General features: G+C 42.7%; 1 protein-coding gene across 1 annotated transcript in view; it reads left to right on the top strand.

The window, feature by feature from the left end:
• obscnb (obscurin, cytoskeletal calmodulin and titin-interacting RhoGEF b) overlaps positions 1 to 16,665 on the top strand; it is an 821,414-nt gene that overhangs the window by 403,228 nt on the left and 401,521 nt on the right. The window contains exons 45-47 of the mRNA XM_060825732.1: positions 719 to 985; positions 5,113 to 5,379; positions 11,194 to 11,460. Of these exons, the coding sequence (XP_060681715.1) occupies positions 719 to 985; positions 5,113 to 5,379; positions 11,194 to 11,460 (801 nt within the window). The remainder of the gene's footprint in view (positions 1 to 718; positions 986 to 5,112; positions 5,380 to 11,193; positions 11,461 to 16,665) is intronic.

The following is a 16,665-nucleotide window of genomic DNA, read 5'->3' on the forward strand; positions in this document are numbered from 1 at the left end:
ACCTTTGAGCCAGTTCTGTATCCAAATGGCTAGTTCTCCCTGTATTCCATGAGACTTAACCTTGCTAATCAGTCTCCCATGGGGAACCTTGTTGGACACCTTACTGAAGTCCATATAGATCACACCAACTGCTCTGCTCTCATCGATTTTCTTTGTTACTTCTTCAAAAAACTCCATCAAGTTTGTGAGACATGATTTCCCACACACAAAAGATGTTGAGAGGCATAAATAGAGTGGATAGCCAGAGACTTTTTCCCATGGCATCACAATGGGGCATAATTTTAAGATAATTGGAGGTAGGTTCTTTACACAGAGAATAGTGGGTGTGTGGAATACACTGCTGGCAGTTGTAGTAGAGTCAGATACATAACGGACATTAAAGCGACTCTTGGATAGGTACATGAAAGACTGTACAATGAAGGGTATGTATAATATTTTTATCTAAGATTCGGATAAACTGCCGGCACAACATCAAGAGCCAAAAATCCTCTACTGTGCTGTACTCTTCCTTTGTTCTATGTTCTAATCAAGTAGTTCTAAGGTCAACATGAGAATGAGGTCTGATGATTGAGGAATGGTAGCGAACCCTGAAACTGAAAACCTACTGTAAACATTGTTTTAGTGAGCTTGATTGAAGTGGTATTGATACTCATAAATTAAGTTTGAATTTCATTGAACTAATCTAGTTCATTGTGAATTAAATTACTGTCTCTCTTAGCCCTTCCTGTGCTTTTCAAACAAGAGCTTCAGAATAAGGAAGCTGAAGAGGGCAGTATGGTGATTCTACATTGTGAGATTTCAAAACCGGATGCTCCAGTAGAATGGAGAAAAGGATCTGTGGTACTTCAACCCAGTGAGAAGCATGAAATGAAGCAAACGGGTTCATCTGTTGAATTGTTTATTCATAACTTAAAAGTTGAAGATGCTGGAAAATATACATGTGATTCAGGGGATCAAAAGACAACTGCATCTTTAAATGTGAAGGGTAGGTCAATAATTGTTTCTCAGATTAAACCTTTCTCACCTCTTCAGCTCATTGAGCTCAACATTACATCAAACATCTTTAGTGTTTGTAAGGGTTGAGCTACACATATCTGTATTCAGATCAGTATTCTGAATTTTACTATACTTCTTGGCAATAGTTTAGGAACTTGTGTGGGGGGGAAATGCAGTTAATTTTCCTCTTAAAAGAGGCAAAGAATCTGTGGAGTGTCTGCTTTATTCATTCTAAGCTTTTCTCGAGAGGAGCAGGTCGGACTTGAACTTGGGTCTTCTGTTCTGGGACAATGACATCACCACTACCCAAGTTTTAACTTTGTTTCAACAAGGATGCTAGTTGCAACCCCCCCCCCCCCCCCCCCCCCCCCACACCACCCTTTTACAGTCAGCTGCATGGCAAGAAGAAAATTAACAGATAATTTTACTGCTTTTAGCACAAATTGGTTTGCATTATATTGATAGAAGACAAGGTGACAACCACATGTAAATAAAGACCTTTTTTAACATTGAAAGGTGTGCAACTATTCAAGGAAGAGCCTGTGCAGTTTTAAAGTACAGATTTCTTTTAGTTCAGCTCTTCAGCTCATCTTTGGAAGGGAAAAGTCTGTAAATGACAAGCCTTTAACATAGTGCAATGTATTTATATATAGCTAACATCCAATAGATCACTACATTTTAATACAAGACTACTGAGAAGAATATAGAACTGAAGTATGGGAAAAAGTGAACACTGCAGAAGCTGGGGATCAGAGTCAAAAAGGTGCTGAAAAAATGCTGCCAGTGAGGCAGCATCCAAGGAGCAGGAGAGTATGTTTCGAGCATAAGCTCTTCATCAGGAATGGGAACGGTGGGGGGGTGTGGTGTGGGTGACGGGGCTGAGAGATAAATGGGGGTGTGGGGGAGGAGGGGAGGTAGTTGGGAACACGTTGGTAGATGAAGATGGGGGGGTGATGGTGATAGGTCAGAGTGAAGTGTGGAGTAGATAGGTGGGAAGGAAGATGGACAGGAGGGCCATTGATGCCCTCATCCCATGACTGAACAAGAAAAAACTAGGTGAACCTGCAGTTACTGCCACAAATGTTTTCTTCATTTTCAGAATGCCCAGCCACCCTCAGTCTGCTTTGGCAACTAATTGGCCAGCTGTTGGAAAATAATGGTGCAAACAGGAATCAGGCTTCAAGCATCAACACCACTGGTCTATGCATCCCTCAATCACACATTAGTTCTTCTTGTGAATTACCAGCCCTATATTTTTTTGTATGGAAGTGATCCTTTAGTGGTCATGTTACTGAAATAATAATTCAAATATATTGACTGATAATGTGCACTCCCTGGCTTAACATTCCAACATGTGAATTTGTGACATAATTTTTATTATTAGTACAGCATATTTGGAAATATAAGGCTGGTATTAACTAAAATGTGTTTGGTTCACTTTGCAAACCCTCAGATAACGAAACAGGCTGGGGCCACATGTAAAAAGACCTGGATAGTATTCATATTTTAACTGTAATATGGCAAGTAATATACATGCTATACAATTGGCAGAAAATGAATATCCCTGTCAAGAAAACATCAGCTTCCTATGGTGTTCACGTTCAGAATCATTGCTGAAATCCCCCATCATCAACATTGTGTAGTTATTGAACGGAAACTGAATTGACACAATCATCTAGGTATTGCAGGCTTTTTGCTTTCAGTGACACAACTCTTGACTCTTCAGTGCCTTTCTGTCATGCACAGGGAACATTTTTGATTTGATTTGATTGACTTATTGTCATGTGTACCTAAGTACAGTGAAAAGCTTTGTAAATAAGCAGTAAGGGCAGATCATCATAATCAAGAACATCCAGAAAAAACTGGACAGAGGCACACAGAGTGTGTGCAAAGGAAGACCAGCATTAGCAAGATCAGCATTATTTGAAGTTGGAGAGTCCATTCATTAGTCTAATAATGGCAGAGAAGCAGCTGTTCTTGAACCTGCTGGTGCACGTTTTCAAGCTTCTGAATCTTCTGCCTGACCGAAGAGGTTGTAGGAGAGCATTGCCGGTGCGGTGGGTCTTTGATGATGTTGGCAGCCTTTCCGCGGCAACGGGCTGTGTACATGGAGTCCATGGATGGAAGGTTGGCTTCTCTGATGGTCTGGGCTGTGCACACAACCTTTTGTAGTTTCTTCTGCTCCTGGGCAGAGCAGTTGTCATACCAGGCCATTATGCACCTGGACAGTATGCTTTCAATAATGCATCTGTTAATGTTGATGAGGGTCCTTATGGACATTCCTAATTTTCTGAGCTACCCAAGGAGGAAGAGGCACCGTTGTGTCTTCTTGACTGTCACCTTTATGTGAGAGGTCCAGAACAGGTTGTTGGTTATCGTTCCTAGGAATTTGATTCTCCACCCTTTCAGCTTCAGCTTGTTGATGTAGCTGGGGTCATGTGTCTTCCCTCCTTTCTGACATTAAAAATATGATACAATACTCACTATTACTTTGATGCATGCAGCTTTAACAACATTCAAACCATCAACAACATCCAGGATAAAGGAGTTTCCTTAATCGGAGTCCCATTCATCACCTTAACACTTCATTGTCATACATGGATTGTGCACTGTGGGTATACTGCGTACTATCCATGAAATATACTACAAAAAAATTAACGATTCCTCTGCAATAAACCAACCCAAACTTGCACTCTCTACCACTAAGGGCAGTAAGTACATGGGAATTCCATCACCTTACGTTCCCTTCCAAGTCACACAGCATTCTGAATTGATATTGCCACATCTTGAGAATTGCTGAAAAGGGCCACATCCTGTCAAAAGCTTTTTGTCTTCCACTCATCAGGATAGTTGGCAAGAAAATGATTCAAGGAAAACCAATATTTTTATTACAGGGCAGGAATGTACTGATTCTTGTTTAGAATAGGTGACCGTCAGGAATGCACACATAAATGCTAATTGACAGCTAACTGCCAGGATTTCGTTGATCTTTAATCCAGACAGGCTGACTCTGTTTGGTCAAGGCATTGTCATTATTTTATTTTGACTAGATTGAAATCCTAGAGTCACTGTCAAATAGCATCTTGGAGTAGCATCAAGGGGACATAAATGTAAGGTGAAGGGTGAAAGGTAAAGGGGGGATGTCAGGGGTAGGTTCTTAACCCAGAGAGTGGTGGGGGCGTGGAATGCGCTACCTGTGGGAGTGGCAAGAATCATTGGTGACCTGTAAGCGGCAATTGGATAGGTACATGGATAGGTGCTTAAGCTAGGACAAATGTTCAGCACAACACCGTGGGCCGAAGGGCCTGTTCTATGCTGTATTGTTCTATGTTCTGTGGAGTAATTTAAAAGCACAGACTGCTTTTTTCTAAAGGGGAACTTTATCATCACATTCTCAAGAGCAAGTTGAGATGGGCAGTAATGCCATTTTTGTCTGTGACATCCACTTCCTTTGAATGAATAATAAAGAATTTATCAGACTTTTTGAAAACCTGCATTTCCTTAAGGGAATAAACTCACCATCCTTGTCCTGTGCTGACTATATAGATTGAAAGTTGCAGATTTTTAATCTGCTAGTATTGAAGTTAAATAAAATCCACTCAGCTTTATCAAGCCTTCAAGAAGGCACACCACAAGTTTTTTTTTGTATTTTGAATTTGGAATATGTAATAAATGGCAACCTTACTAGTATTGCTCATATCCTACATTTCTTTTTTTATAAGACAATATCAGTTCAAATCGCCCAGTCCTCTGAGTGTCAGAGACCAGATTTGTGATCCAAGATGAATGTTGTTATGCTACGCTAGTCTGACTGACTTCCATGGGAATTGCCTGGGATATTTGAAACATCTGATGGACCCATGTCTTCGACTCTGACATGTTGGATAGATTAAAATCAAATTGAGTTCTTGAATAACTGTAGTACTGACTGCCTAAATACTCATACACTGGTATCCATGTCACCCACTTCCTTCATTCCTTCATTCTTTCTTCCTTCCATCCATCCATCCTTCCATCCACCCATCCGCTAACATTTATAATGAACACTAAAATGTATATGTTTTGCACTTTGATTGGACTATGTCATTATGAATTGAATTACCTTCATTTTTTTAGTTCTACCTGTACTTTTCAAAGAAGAGCTTAAGAGTGTGAATGCTGAAGAGGGTAGTACAGCTTCTCTTCATTGTCTGGTCAGTAAACCCGATGCTCCAGTGAAGTGGAGGAAGGGATCTCTACTACTTCACCCAAATGAAAAGTATGAAATGAACCAAAAGGGTCCATATGTTGAGCTGCTAATTCACAGCCTAAAAGAAGAAGATACTGGAGAATATACATGTGATACAGGGGTTCAGCAGACCACAGCATGCTTAAAAGTGAAGGGTAGGATGTGAATCATTGCATATAATTAAAGAATAATGTGTTCTGTTATGGAGTAATTTCATGGAGCTTACTATTTCAATTCTTTCTGTAAAATGTTTAATTGATAACTCCTGATGTTGTAGATGTCTCCTCGGAGCTGTAGCTTCCTCCTTGTTCTCCTGTAGTATACTTGTGCATATTAACATACTATTTAGGTAGTTATATATAGCGTCAGAGTCATGGAGTCTGACAGCACAAGACAGGGTCTTCAGCCCAAACTGGTCCATGCCGACCAAAATATCAATTAATGGTAACCCCATTTCCCTGCATTTGGCCCATATCCTTCTAAACTTTTCCAAACTGTGTATTTGTCCAAATGCCTTTTAAATGTTATAAATGTACCTGCCTTCTGCTGGCAGCTGATTCCATATGCTTAAGACCCACTGTGTAAAAATGTTGTCTTTCAGCTTCCCTTTTATTTTTGCCTCTCTAACCTTAAATTGATGCCCTCTTGTTCTCAATTCCCCAACCTAGGAAAAAGATTGAGTGCATTCACCCTATCCATGACTCTCATGATCTCATACACTTCTATAAGATCACCTCTCTGTCTCCTATGTTCTAAAAAAAAAGTTCTAGTTTGTCCAACCTTTCCCTATAACTTAGACCATGGAGCCCTGGCAAAATCCTTGTAAATTTCTTCTGCACTCTTTCCAGCTTTATAACATCCTTCTGATAGCAAGGTGACCAATATTGAGCACAATACTCCAAGTGCAGCCTCATTAATTTCCTGTATAACTAGAACATAACTTCCCAACTTGTACACTCAATGGCCTGACTGATGAAGGCCAGTGTGCCTTCTTCACTGCCCTGTCTACCTGTGACACCACTTTCAGGGAACTGTGCACCTGAGCTCCAAAGCCCTACAATTAACCATGAAACTCCTACCTTTACTGGGATGGATTGAGGATTGACTGTCTGACAGAAGGCAGAGAGTTGGGATAAAAGGTTCTTTTTCAGAATGGCAGCCGGTGACGAGTGGTGTCCCGCAGGGTTCAGTGTTGGGGCCACAGCTGTTCGCATTATATATTAATGATCTGGATGAAGGGACTGGGGGCAATCTAGCGAAGTTTGCAGATGATGCGAAGTTAGGTGGACAGGCAGGAAGTGGGGGGCTACAGAAGGATCTAGACAGTTTGGGAGAGTGGTCCAGGAAATGGCTGATGGAATTCAACGTGAGCAAATGCGAGGTCTTGCACTTTGGAAAAAAGAATAAAAGCATAGACTACTTTCTAAACGGTGAGAAAATTCGTAAAGCCAAAGTACAAAGGGATCTGGGAGTGCTAGTCGAGGATTCTCTAAAGGTAAACATTCAGGTTGAGTCCGTGATTAAGAAAGCGAATGCAATGTTGTCACTTATCACAAGAGGGTTGGAATATAAAAGCACCGTTGTGCTACTGAGACTTTATAAAGCTCTGGTTAGGCCTCATTTGGAGTACTGTGTCCAGTTTTGGTCCCCACACCTCAGGAAGGACATACTGGCACTGGAACGTGTCCAGCAGAGATTCACACGGATGATCCCTGGAATGGTAGGTCTAACATATGAGGAACGGCTGAGGAACCTTGGATTGTATTCATTGGAGTTTAGAAGATTAAGGGGAGACTTAATAGAGACGTACAAGATAATACATGGCTTGGAAAGGGTGGACGCTAGGAAATTGTTTCCATTAGTCGAGGAGACTAGGACCCGTGGACACAGCCTTAGAATTAGAGTGGGTAAATTCAGAACAGAAATGCGGAGACATTTCTTCAGCCAGAGAGTGGTAAGCCTGTGGAATTCATTGCCGCAGAGTGCAGTGGAGGCCGGGACGCTAAATGTCTTCAAGGCAGAGATTAATAGATTCTTGTTGTCTCGAGGAATTAAGGGCCACGGGGAGAACGCTGGTAAGTGGAGTTGAAATGCCCATCAGCCATGATTGAATGGCGGAGTGGACTCGATGGGCCGAATGGCCTTACTTCCACTCCTATGTCTTATGGTCTTATGGTCTTTACTTAAAGTTCCAAAACGCAATACCTCACACTTATCTATGAGAAACTCCATTCAGTATTTCTTGGCCCACTTTCCTAGCTGATCAAGGTCCTGCTGCTGCAGCAATTTGTGATGACCTTTCTCACTGTTCATGATACCATCTACTTTAGTGTCACCTGCAAACTTTCTAATCATGCTTCATGCATTTTCATCCAAATCATTGATATTTTTATCAAACAGCAATGGGCCCAGCACCGATCCCTGAGGCACACCACTAGACACAAGCCTCCAGTCCAACAAGCATCCTTCCACTAATTATCCTCTGCTTCCTACCATCAAGTCAATTATGTATCTAATTTGCCATATCCCCTTGGTTTCCATGCAATCTAACCCTCCTGAGCAGCTTACCATTTGGAACCTCATATGGATTTCAGTAAGACCTTTGATAGACTATGTCTACCCTCACCAATCTTTCTGGTGACTTTATCAAAGAGCTCCAACAAATGAGAGGCATGATCTCCCATGTAAAAAAACATGCTGACTACTCCTAATCAAATCCTGTCTTTCTAAATGCATGTCTATCTTGTCTCTGTCTTCTCAAATAGCTTAGCTACCGCAGATGTTAGGCTTACTGGTCTATAATTCCCAGGTTTTTCTTTTCAGCCATTTTGAATAAGGGCAGTCTTCTGGGATCTCACCCATGGCTAACAACACTGCAACAATATCAGCCAGGGCCCCAGCAATTTCTTATATGGCATCTTGCAATGTTCTTCAATACATTGAGTCTGGACAAGGAGATTTATCCTCCTTCTTACATTCTAATACGCCCAACACTACCTCTACGTTGATATGAACCGTCCCCAAGATATGAAATGTCCTTACTAACTTTCCCAAGTCGTCATGTCTTTCTCCACAGTAAACACAGGAGAGATGTTCACTAAGGACCTTGCCCATCTCCTGCAAATCTATACATACATGTCCACTATGGTCTTTGAGGGGTCCTATTCTCTCTCATTATTCTTTTCCTTGAAATACTTAAAGAACCTCTTTGGATTCATCTTAATCTGCTCATCCAAAGCTATCTAGTGCCCTCTTTTCACCCTGCAGATTTCCTTCTTCAGTAAACTCCTGTATCCCTTTAATACGTTCACAGATTCCCTTGATCCCTGCTGCCTCTCCTTTTTTTCTGGTCAAAGCCTCAATATCTCTTGTCATCCAGAGTTCTTTATTTCTGCCAACTTTGTCCTTTACCCTCACAGGAACATCTAGATGTTGAATTCTACCTCACTTTTAAAAGCCTCCCATTTGCCGGAGGTACTTTTGTCTGCAAACAAACTACTCCAACCAATCCCTGCAAGCTCCTGTCTAATTCCATCAAAATTCACCTTGCCCCAATTTAGAACTTGAACCTGTGAACCAGTTTTATTCCTCTCCAAACTATTTTAAAATTAGTAGAACTATGGTCACTTGTCCCAAAATGCTCCCCCACTCTCACCTCAGTTTCCCGTCCCGCCCTATTTCCCAAGAATAGGTTGAGTTTTGCCCCTTCCCAAGTGGCACCCTTTATATACTGTTTGAGGAAACTTTCCTGAACGGATTTAACAGATTCCACCCTGTCTAAGCTGTTAACGCTATGACAGTCCCAGTTTATGTTAGGAAAACTAAAATCCCCTACTATGACAACCCTATTGCTCTTTCAAGTCTCCCTAGTCTCCCTTTGACTATTTGACAAACAGTTCATATTTTGCAGTTAAATTTCACATCTCCTGCAGGCTTACTCTCCTTTGCTGCCTCTGTGCTGATACATTAAGAGGCAACAGTTGAATGAAATAAGACTAAAAAATAATGGAAAGTGGCTCAGTGGTTAGCACTGCTGCCTTACAGCACCAGGGACCCGGGTTCAATTCCAGCCTCGGATGACTGTCTGGGGGGAGTTTGCACATACTCCCTGTGTCTGTGCAGGTTTCCTCCGGGTGCTCCGACTTCTTTCCATAAGCACAAAAATATGCAGGTCAGACAAATTGGCAATGCTAAATTGTCCACAGTGTTCAGGGATGTGCAAGTTAGGTGCGTTAGTCAGGGGTTAAATGTAGGGGAATGGGTCTGGGTGGGTTACTCTTCGGATGGTTGGTGTGGACTTGTTGGGCTGAAAAGGCCTGTTTCTACATTGTAGGGATTCTATGATCTACGGTGGCGTTACCTGGGACATTCCTGTCATAAAAGATAGTTTAGTTACCTGATAATAGACAAATAATATTCAAACTTGTCTTAGTGTGTCTTACCTGTCAGTGTTCAAGGTTTGCGTAAAGATTTGGAGCTTGGGGTATGTTGTGGGTATGTTCGCTGAGCTGGGAAATTGATTCGCAGACGTTATGTCCCCTGTCTTAGGTGACATCTTCAGTGCTTTGGAGCCTCTTGTGAAGTGCTGCTGCACTGTGACTTCTGGAATTTATTTTGTTCCGTTCCTGCTGCTTCCACTTGCTGGTTCCGGTAGTTTGTTGTAGTGGCTGGTATGTTGGGTCCAGGTCTATGTTTAAAAGACCCTATACCCATCATGTGCAAGACTAACATAATTTACAAGATTCCATACAAGGACTTCACACAAAAAACATTAAATACATGACAAATAGACAGCTGGCATCCGCATCCACAAGCACCAACTAGCGACTAAATGCCATGACCCGCTGTCTCAAGTAACCAGATAAAGAGATGACAAGGACCACAAATTTGACTGGACAACACAACTACCGTAGGACAAGCTAAACATACGGCAGCCAGAGAATTTCTAGAAGGCACTCATCCACAGACTCCATCAACAAAATACTTAGACCTAAACCCAATATACTGGCCACTGCAGCAAGCTACCGGAATCGACAACCGGAAGCAGCAGGAACAGAGCCAAGTAAATTCCAGAAGACAGTACAGCAGCGCTTCACAGGAGGCTTCAAAGATGTCACTGAAGATGTCACCTTAACAGGGGACAAAATGTCTGCAAACAACCCAGCTTGGCGAATATTCCCACAACCATGACAGTATTCAAACTACTAGAAAGCATTATTTTCTGTGTGCTCAAATGGGCTTATGTTTGAATATCTTGTGTTATAACTGAAGTTACAGAATGCATGGTTAATCTGTACTCACGCCACTGCACGGGGTACAAATAATTTACCCATTATTGATATGGTCAATCGAATACTTTGCTGATGCAGTTCATTCAGAGGTTTTTCAGGACAACTTGTAGATCAGTTTTTGAAGTCTTAGATTGATCTCTAAAATATTACCTCAAAGACAGAGAATGAACTGTGTAGCTTTTTACTTTCAGTAAGGTCAATACCTCAACTGAAGTCTTAACAAGATCCATGCAAAAGTTAAGTAAAGCCAGGCAGGTGATTTCCAGTAAATAAGCCTAAACAATTACCATATTACTTATAATTACCAATTATCTTTAAACATATACCCTTTTTAAAGTGTCTAGGTATAACTTCAGCACTCCACTTTCTACAATCCTTTAAATAAGAGTGCTCAAAAAAAATTAGTAATTAAGCATCTTCATAAGACAAGCGGCTCATTTAAGACCGGGTGGACTTCACTGAACCACAGCAGTATAAATAACTTTATGAAAGCAAATTACTGTGGATGCTGGAAATCTGAAACAAACAGTTCAAGTTTTCTATGACCCTTCTTTAGAACTCAATGAATAATTTATGACTAACTTTATGTTTTCTTTGATTTTTAATGTGCTTGGAAAGAACTTGACTTGCTATATAGTAATTTACATTTCCAGACAAAATTAATTATTGTCTCCTTAGTTGCTCCTATACTTTTCAAACAAGAGCTTCAGAATGAAGAAGCTGAAGAGGGAAGTACTGCCATACTACACTGTGAGGTTACTAAACCTAATGCCTCAGTGAAATGGAGGAAAGGATCCAAGATAATTCATCAAAGTGAGAAGTATGAATTAAGACAAACAGGTTCTTGCCTTGAGTTACTTATTCATAACCTAAAGCTAGAAGATTCTGGTGAATATACTTGTGATTCTGGCGATCAACTGACCACAGCCTCCTTAAAAGTGAATGGTAGGACAATAGTCATTCATTACTGTCATATAATTGTTGTTTATTTAACTCTTCCTTATGAAGAGATCAGTTTTTTTGCTTAGTTATAATTCATCATCTGCATTTCTCTTTTGAGTTGTAGTTTAATCTTTGTTACATAATGTGGGGATACATACTATAAATCTAATCAGTATTCTGGATTTCTGTTATAAGAATTTGTGACATTAGTATGAGATATTAATAAAACATTCAAAAATAACTTGAAAAATATTCTTAAATGTTGCAGAAAATAGCTAAATAGAAATGAGAAGTCCATGATTGAAATTCACCACATTAGGAATAAATTAAAAGTGATTAAATCTGTTTTTACAAAATTCTGTCATCCTACAAATTACTCATTTTAAATAAAATATTGGATCAGAGTTTGCTGAATTAAAACCAGCAGTCAAATGGTGCAAACATTACTAATGTGCAAATCTACTAGCAATTTTTTGGCAAGAAAGCTATCCTGAAAAAAAAATGAAATTGTTGCAAAAGCTAAGCAGGTCTGGCAACATCTGTGGAGAGAAATCAGAGTTGACATTTCAAGTTGAGTGATCCTTCTTCAGAACTGATGGTAACGAGAAAATGTTGGTACATATGCAGAAGATTGGATGGGGGAAAGTGGTAAAGAGTAAATGATCGGTGGGGATAGATCTCAAACAGAGAGAAGAACAGTTGGATAGACAAAGGAGTGGATAACATTCTGGCTAGGAAGCTGAATAGCTATTACTTGGGACTGTTAGTAGCTGACAGTGGGTTGTGTGTGATGGCAGACTATGCGATAATAAGGCCTGGTGTGTAGGGATTGGGGTAAGGACATGGAGAGCTCAATTCCTGAAGTTGCTGAAGTCAGTATTAAGTCCAGAAGGCTGCAGGGTCTCTGAAATAACTGCACAGGGGCCAGGTTCCATCACCAAGGCGCCGTTTATTTACTAGTGCACAGTACGCTGGCTGTAAGCAGCCAGCTCGGAGTCAGTCCCAACTGAGAAAATTCTAATCTCCAGGTTATAGTTTTTTTTAAAAAAACCCACACGACTATCTAACAGCAGTAGTGCTTATTAATTCCCCAGCACCCATGTGTGTGCTCAGGTGTATTTACAGTGAAGAGCAAAGAGTGCAGAAATCTTTAATTATATTCCACTTAAAGTGTGATGCTGGAAAAGCACAGCAGGTGCTTTATGTTCCACCGAGGAGAAAGTGAGGTCTGCAGATGCTGGAGATCAGAGCTGAAAACGTGCTGCTGGAAAAGCGCAGCAGGTCAGGCAGCATCCAAGGAACAGGAAATTCGACGTTTCAGGCATAAGCCCTTCTTCAATTGGGAAAATACATTTTCTTGATGAAGGGCTTTTGCCCAAAATGTCGATTCTCCTGCTCCTCAGATGCTGCCTGACTCGCTGTGCTTTTCCAGCACTACACTTTCTACCCCGATGTTCAGCATCTGCAGTCCTCATTTTCACTAGTGAGGAGCAGTAACAAAGGGCAGTGCTGAGTGACCTCCTAGTTATATTTTTGTTTTTTTGAAAAGGAATACCAGTTAACAAGCTGGCTACATAATTCAGCCAGATCAGGAATCTGGTTCCCAAAAAAAGCAGAAATCAACAGCAGCATTAACACTGACAGTGGCCCAGCAGCACAGAGTCAGTCCGCTCTCCTTCGATCTGGTTGGCCTTCCAGTCTCCGGTTGTCCTGCTACTGACTGACACTCCCCAGCTCACTTTCCTCCTGATCACCCCATGTACTCACCAAACCACCCTCAACCTGCTTTCCTACAGTCGGGCTGTCGGCCTTCCAGCACCTGGCCGCCCCATGTACTAACTGACCCATTCTCCACGGCAAAAGTGAGGACTGCAGATGCTGGAGATCAGAGTCTAGATTAGAGTGGCACTGGAAAAGCACAGCAGGTCAGGCAGCATCCGAGGAGCAGGAAAATCGATGTTTCGGGCAAAAGCCCTTCATCAGGAATGAGGCAGGAGCCTCTAGGGTGGAGATATAAATGGGAGTTGGGTGGGAGTGGGGAGAAGGTAGTCAAGAGTACAATGGGTGGATGGAGGTGGGGATGAATGTGATAGATCGGCGAGTCTGTTTTGTGGTTGAAAGGTTTCAAGACAGAGAAGATGATCGGGGGGTTGCAGTGAGAGAGAGACTCACTGAAATCCTTGTAGAGAGTGGAGGAGAACTTCTTCAAGGTAGGCATCCTTGCAACCTGGCCAGTATTCCTACGGACCAGCCATCAGCTGTCCGGCTCCCAGCTCCCTGTATACTGACCAGTCCTACCTTGGTCGTGCTTCCGGGGGTGGGGAAATCCCTCATGCTTAGCCTCCCCACATGCCAATCGGTCTGCCCTATACCGGCTTTCCTGTGAGGACGCTCTGTTGCCTGGCCCTGCTCACCCCACGTACTGACAGGCTTCTCCTAGCCCACTCCCTCCCGGCCGGTCATCAACCCTCCAACCCCCAGCCAACATGAAACTGGCTGCTATCCCTTGGCCAGCTTTCCAATGTGAATACTGTCAGCTGCCTAGCCACCCTGCATAGTAACTTCCAGCTCAACTCTGTCCCCATGACTTGTTCTACCTCTCTATCTTCTTTTTCACCTATCCACTCCACCCTCCTCCCTGACCTATCACCTTCATTCCCTCCCCCACTCACCTATTGTACTCCATGCTACTTTCTCCCCACCCCCACCCTCCTCTAACTTATCTCTCCACGCTTCAGGCTTTCTGCCTTTATTCCTGATGAAGGGCTTTTGCCCGAAACATCGATTTTGGTGCTCCTCAGATGCTGCCTAAACTGCTGTGCTCTTCCAGCACCACTAATCCAAAATCTGATTTCCAGCATCTGCAGTCATTGTTTTTACCTAGTCTCCATAGAGGCCTGGCCCTTCCAGGGAGAACCAGGCCCACTCTCAGGAACACAGTACATTGTGAAGCTGCAGTTAACTCACAGGGGTTTGGTCCACTCCCGAAGGCAGAGTCCACACCACACACATAGGTGTTCAGTCTTCAGAGGCCTGGTCCATCCAAAGGACCAAGCTCACTCACAGGAACACAGTACAATGTAAAGATGCAGTTAAATGTGCTGTGAGCAGAATGGTGGGATAGTGATTAGCACTGCTGCCTCATAGCATCAGGGCCTCGGGTTCAATTCCCACCTTGGGTCACCGTCTGTGTGGAGTTTGCACAGTGTCTGCGTGGGTTTCCTCCGGGTGCTTCGGTTTCCTTCCAGAGTCCAAAGATGTGTAGGTCAGGTGAATTGACCATACTAAATTGCCTACAGTGTTAGGTGCATTAGTCAAAGGAAAATAGGTCTGTGTGGGTTACTCTTCACAGGGTCAGTGTGGACTTGTTAGGCCAAATGGCCTGTTCCCAATACAGTAGGGAAGCTAATCTAATCTTTACAAAAAAACTCACAGAGACTTTGTCCACTCCAGGATGCAGCGATTGCTTACCTTCCAGCATACACACAGGTTTTCATTCTTTACAGAGACCCACAGTCACCCACAAAGGGCCAGGCCTACCCATAGAGGCAAGATTTGAGTGGTGCTGGAAAAGTACAGCAGGTCAGGCAGCACCCAAGGAGCAGGAAAATCAACATTTTGGGCAGGAGTCCTTTATCACTTTCACCTACCCATAGAGGGCCAGCTCAACTGGAAAGATGTATTTTCTCACAAGAGCTCAGTCCAAACACCAAAAAAGTGAAAACACATTCCAAATAAAACAAACAGCCAGAGTGCAAGGGCTAAGCCTGGCACAAAAACATAGTCCTTTTCTCAAAAGGAAAAAGAAGAGAGTAACACACAGGCTGTAACCAGCCATTGAAACAACAGTTCTTTAATAAGAAACATATCTGAAACACATTAACTGTGTAGATCAGGCAGTTTTAAAATCAGTCCTCAATAAAAAGGAATACCAGTTAACAAACTGGCTAAATAATTCAGCCAGTTCAGGAATTAGGATTCCCGTTTCCCCCCCTAAAAAAAATCAGAAAGCAGCAGTAACACACTGACTGTGGCCTAGCCAGCACAGTCAGTCCCCCAAATTAAGGAGTTTCTGAGGAGTTTCTAAATCTCCTGCTTATTTTTTTCTTTCTTCCCTAACCTCTAAGTTATATTTTTTCTCCTGTTAACTATTATTTTATTAAACAGTGCACAGTTTGCAAAACAATTAACATTAACAGCTGTATACAGAGAAACAGCAATTTTACAAGGGAGGGGAATGGCAAAGCCAGGCCCCAAACTCTACCATTCAGCCAGTTTTCAGAGAAATGAGGACAAACCTCAAATCCCAGTTTCAATCATTATAAATGAGTAACAATGAAATTTATACTAAAGACAGTCCAATTACATATAAAAAAAAGTGTATACAGTACACACGCCCGGCAATCCACCCATCCCTCCCACCTTCTGGCCACTGAGGCAGACGCCCTTACGCCGCTTCTGGCTCTCGGTCCACCCTGACACACTTTCCAACCACCTCTAGGTCAGCCCGTCCTGCTTCACCTCCCTCCCCCCCACAACCGAGGACGACAGCAGTCAAGACAGCCTACCCACCTTCCGGCTTCCCTAACCGCTCTTTGCGCCTTCCGGCCACCTTTAGGACAGCCCGCTGTGGTACCTGCGGGAGGTGACAGCGCTGAGGACAGCCTACCTACCTTCCAGCTCTTGGTCTGTTGCTACGTACCATTGGGCTCTTGCCCACCCCAATGCGCTATCTGGCCTGTGGACCCAGGTTAACAATCCCAATCATGAACCTCATAGTTAACAAGGTTCTCCTGCTTCCAATCACTCCGGTCCCAAGCAGAAAGTGAGGTGCTGTGCTTTCTCTTGCACTGAGCTTTGCTGGAGCAAGCCTGAGATAGAAATGTCAGTCAGGGAAACAGGGTTGTGTGTTAACATGGCAAGCTTCGGGTCTTTTTTGCCAACAGAATTGAGGTGTTCTGCGAAGTGGTCACTTCGTTAACACCCAGTCCACTTCAACACCACCCTGTTCCTCGGCTAACATCTCTGACTCAGGCTTGCTGCAGTATTTCAGTGAAGCTCAGTGCAAGCTGGAAGAACAGCATCTCGTTTTCCACTTGGGGACCTTGCAGCCTTCTGGCCTCAATATTGAGTTCAACAACTTCAGAGCTTGAGCTCTCCCATGTCCTGACCCCAATCCCCACACATCAGTCTTTATTATTACATTGT

This window comes from Hemiscyllium ocellatum, chromosome 5 (genome assembly GCF_020745735.1).
Source record: "Hemiscyllium ocellatum isolate sHemOce1 chromosome 5, sHemOce1.pat.X.cur, whole genome shotgun sequence".
NCBI classification, from domain to species: Eukaryota; Metazoa; Chordata; class Chondrichthyes; order Orectolobiformes; family Hemiscylliidae; genus Hemiscyllium; species Hemiscyllium ocellatum.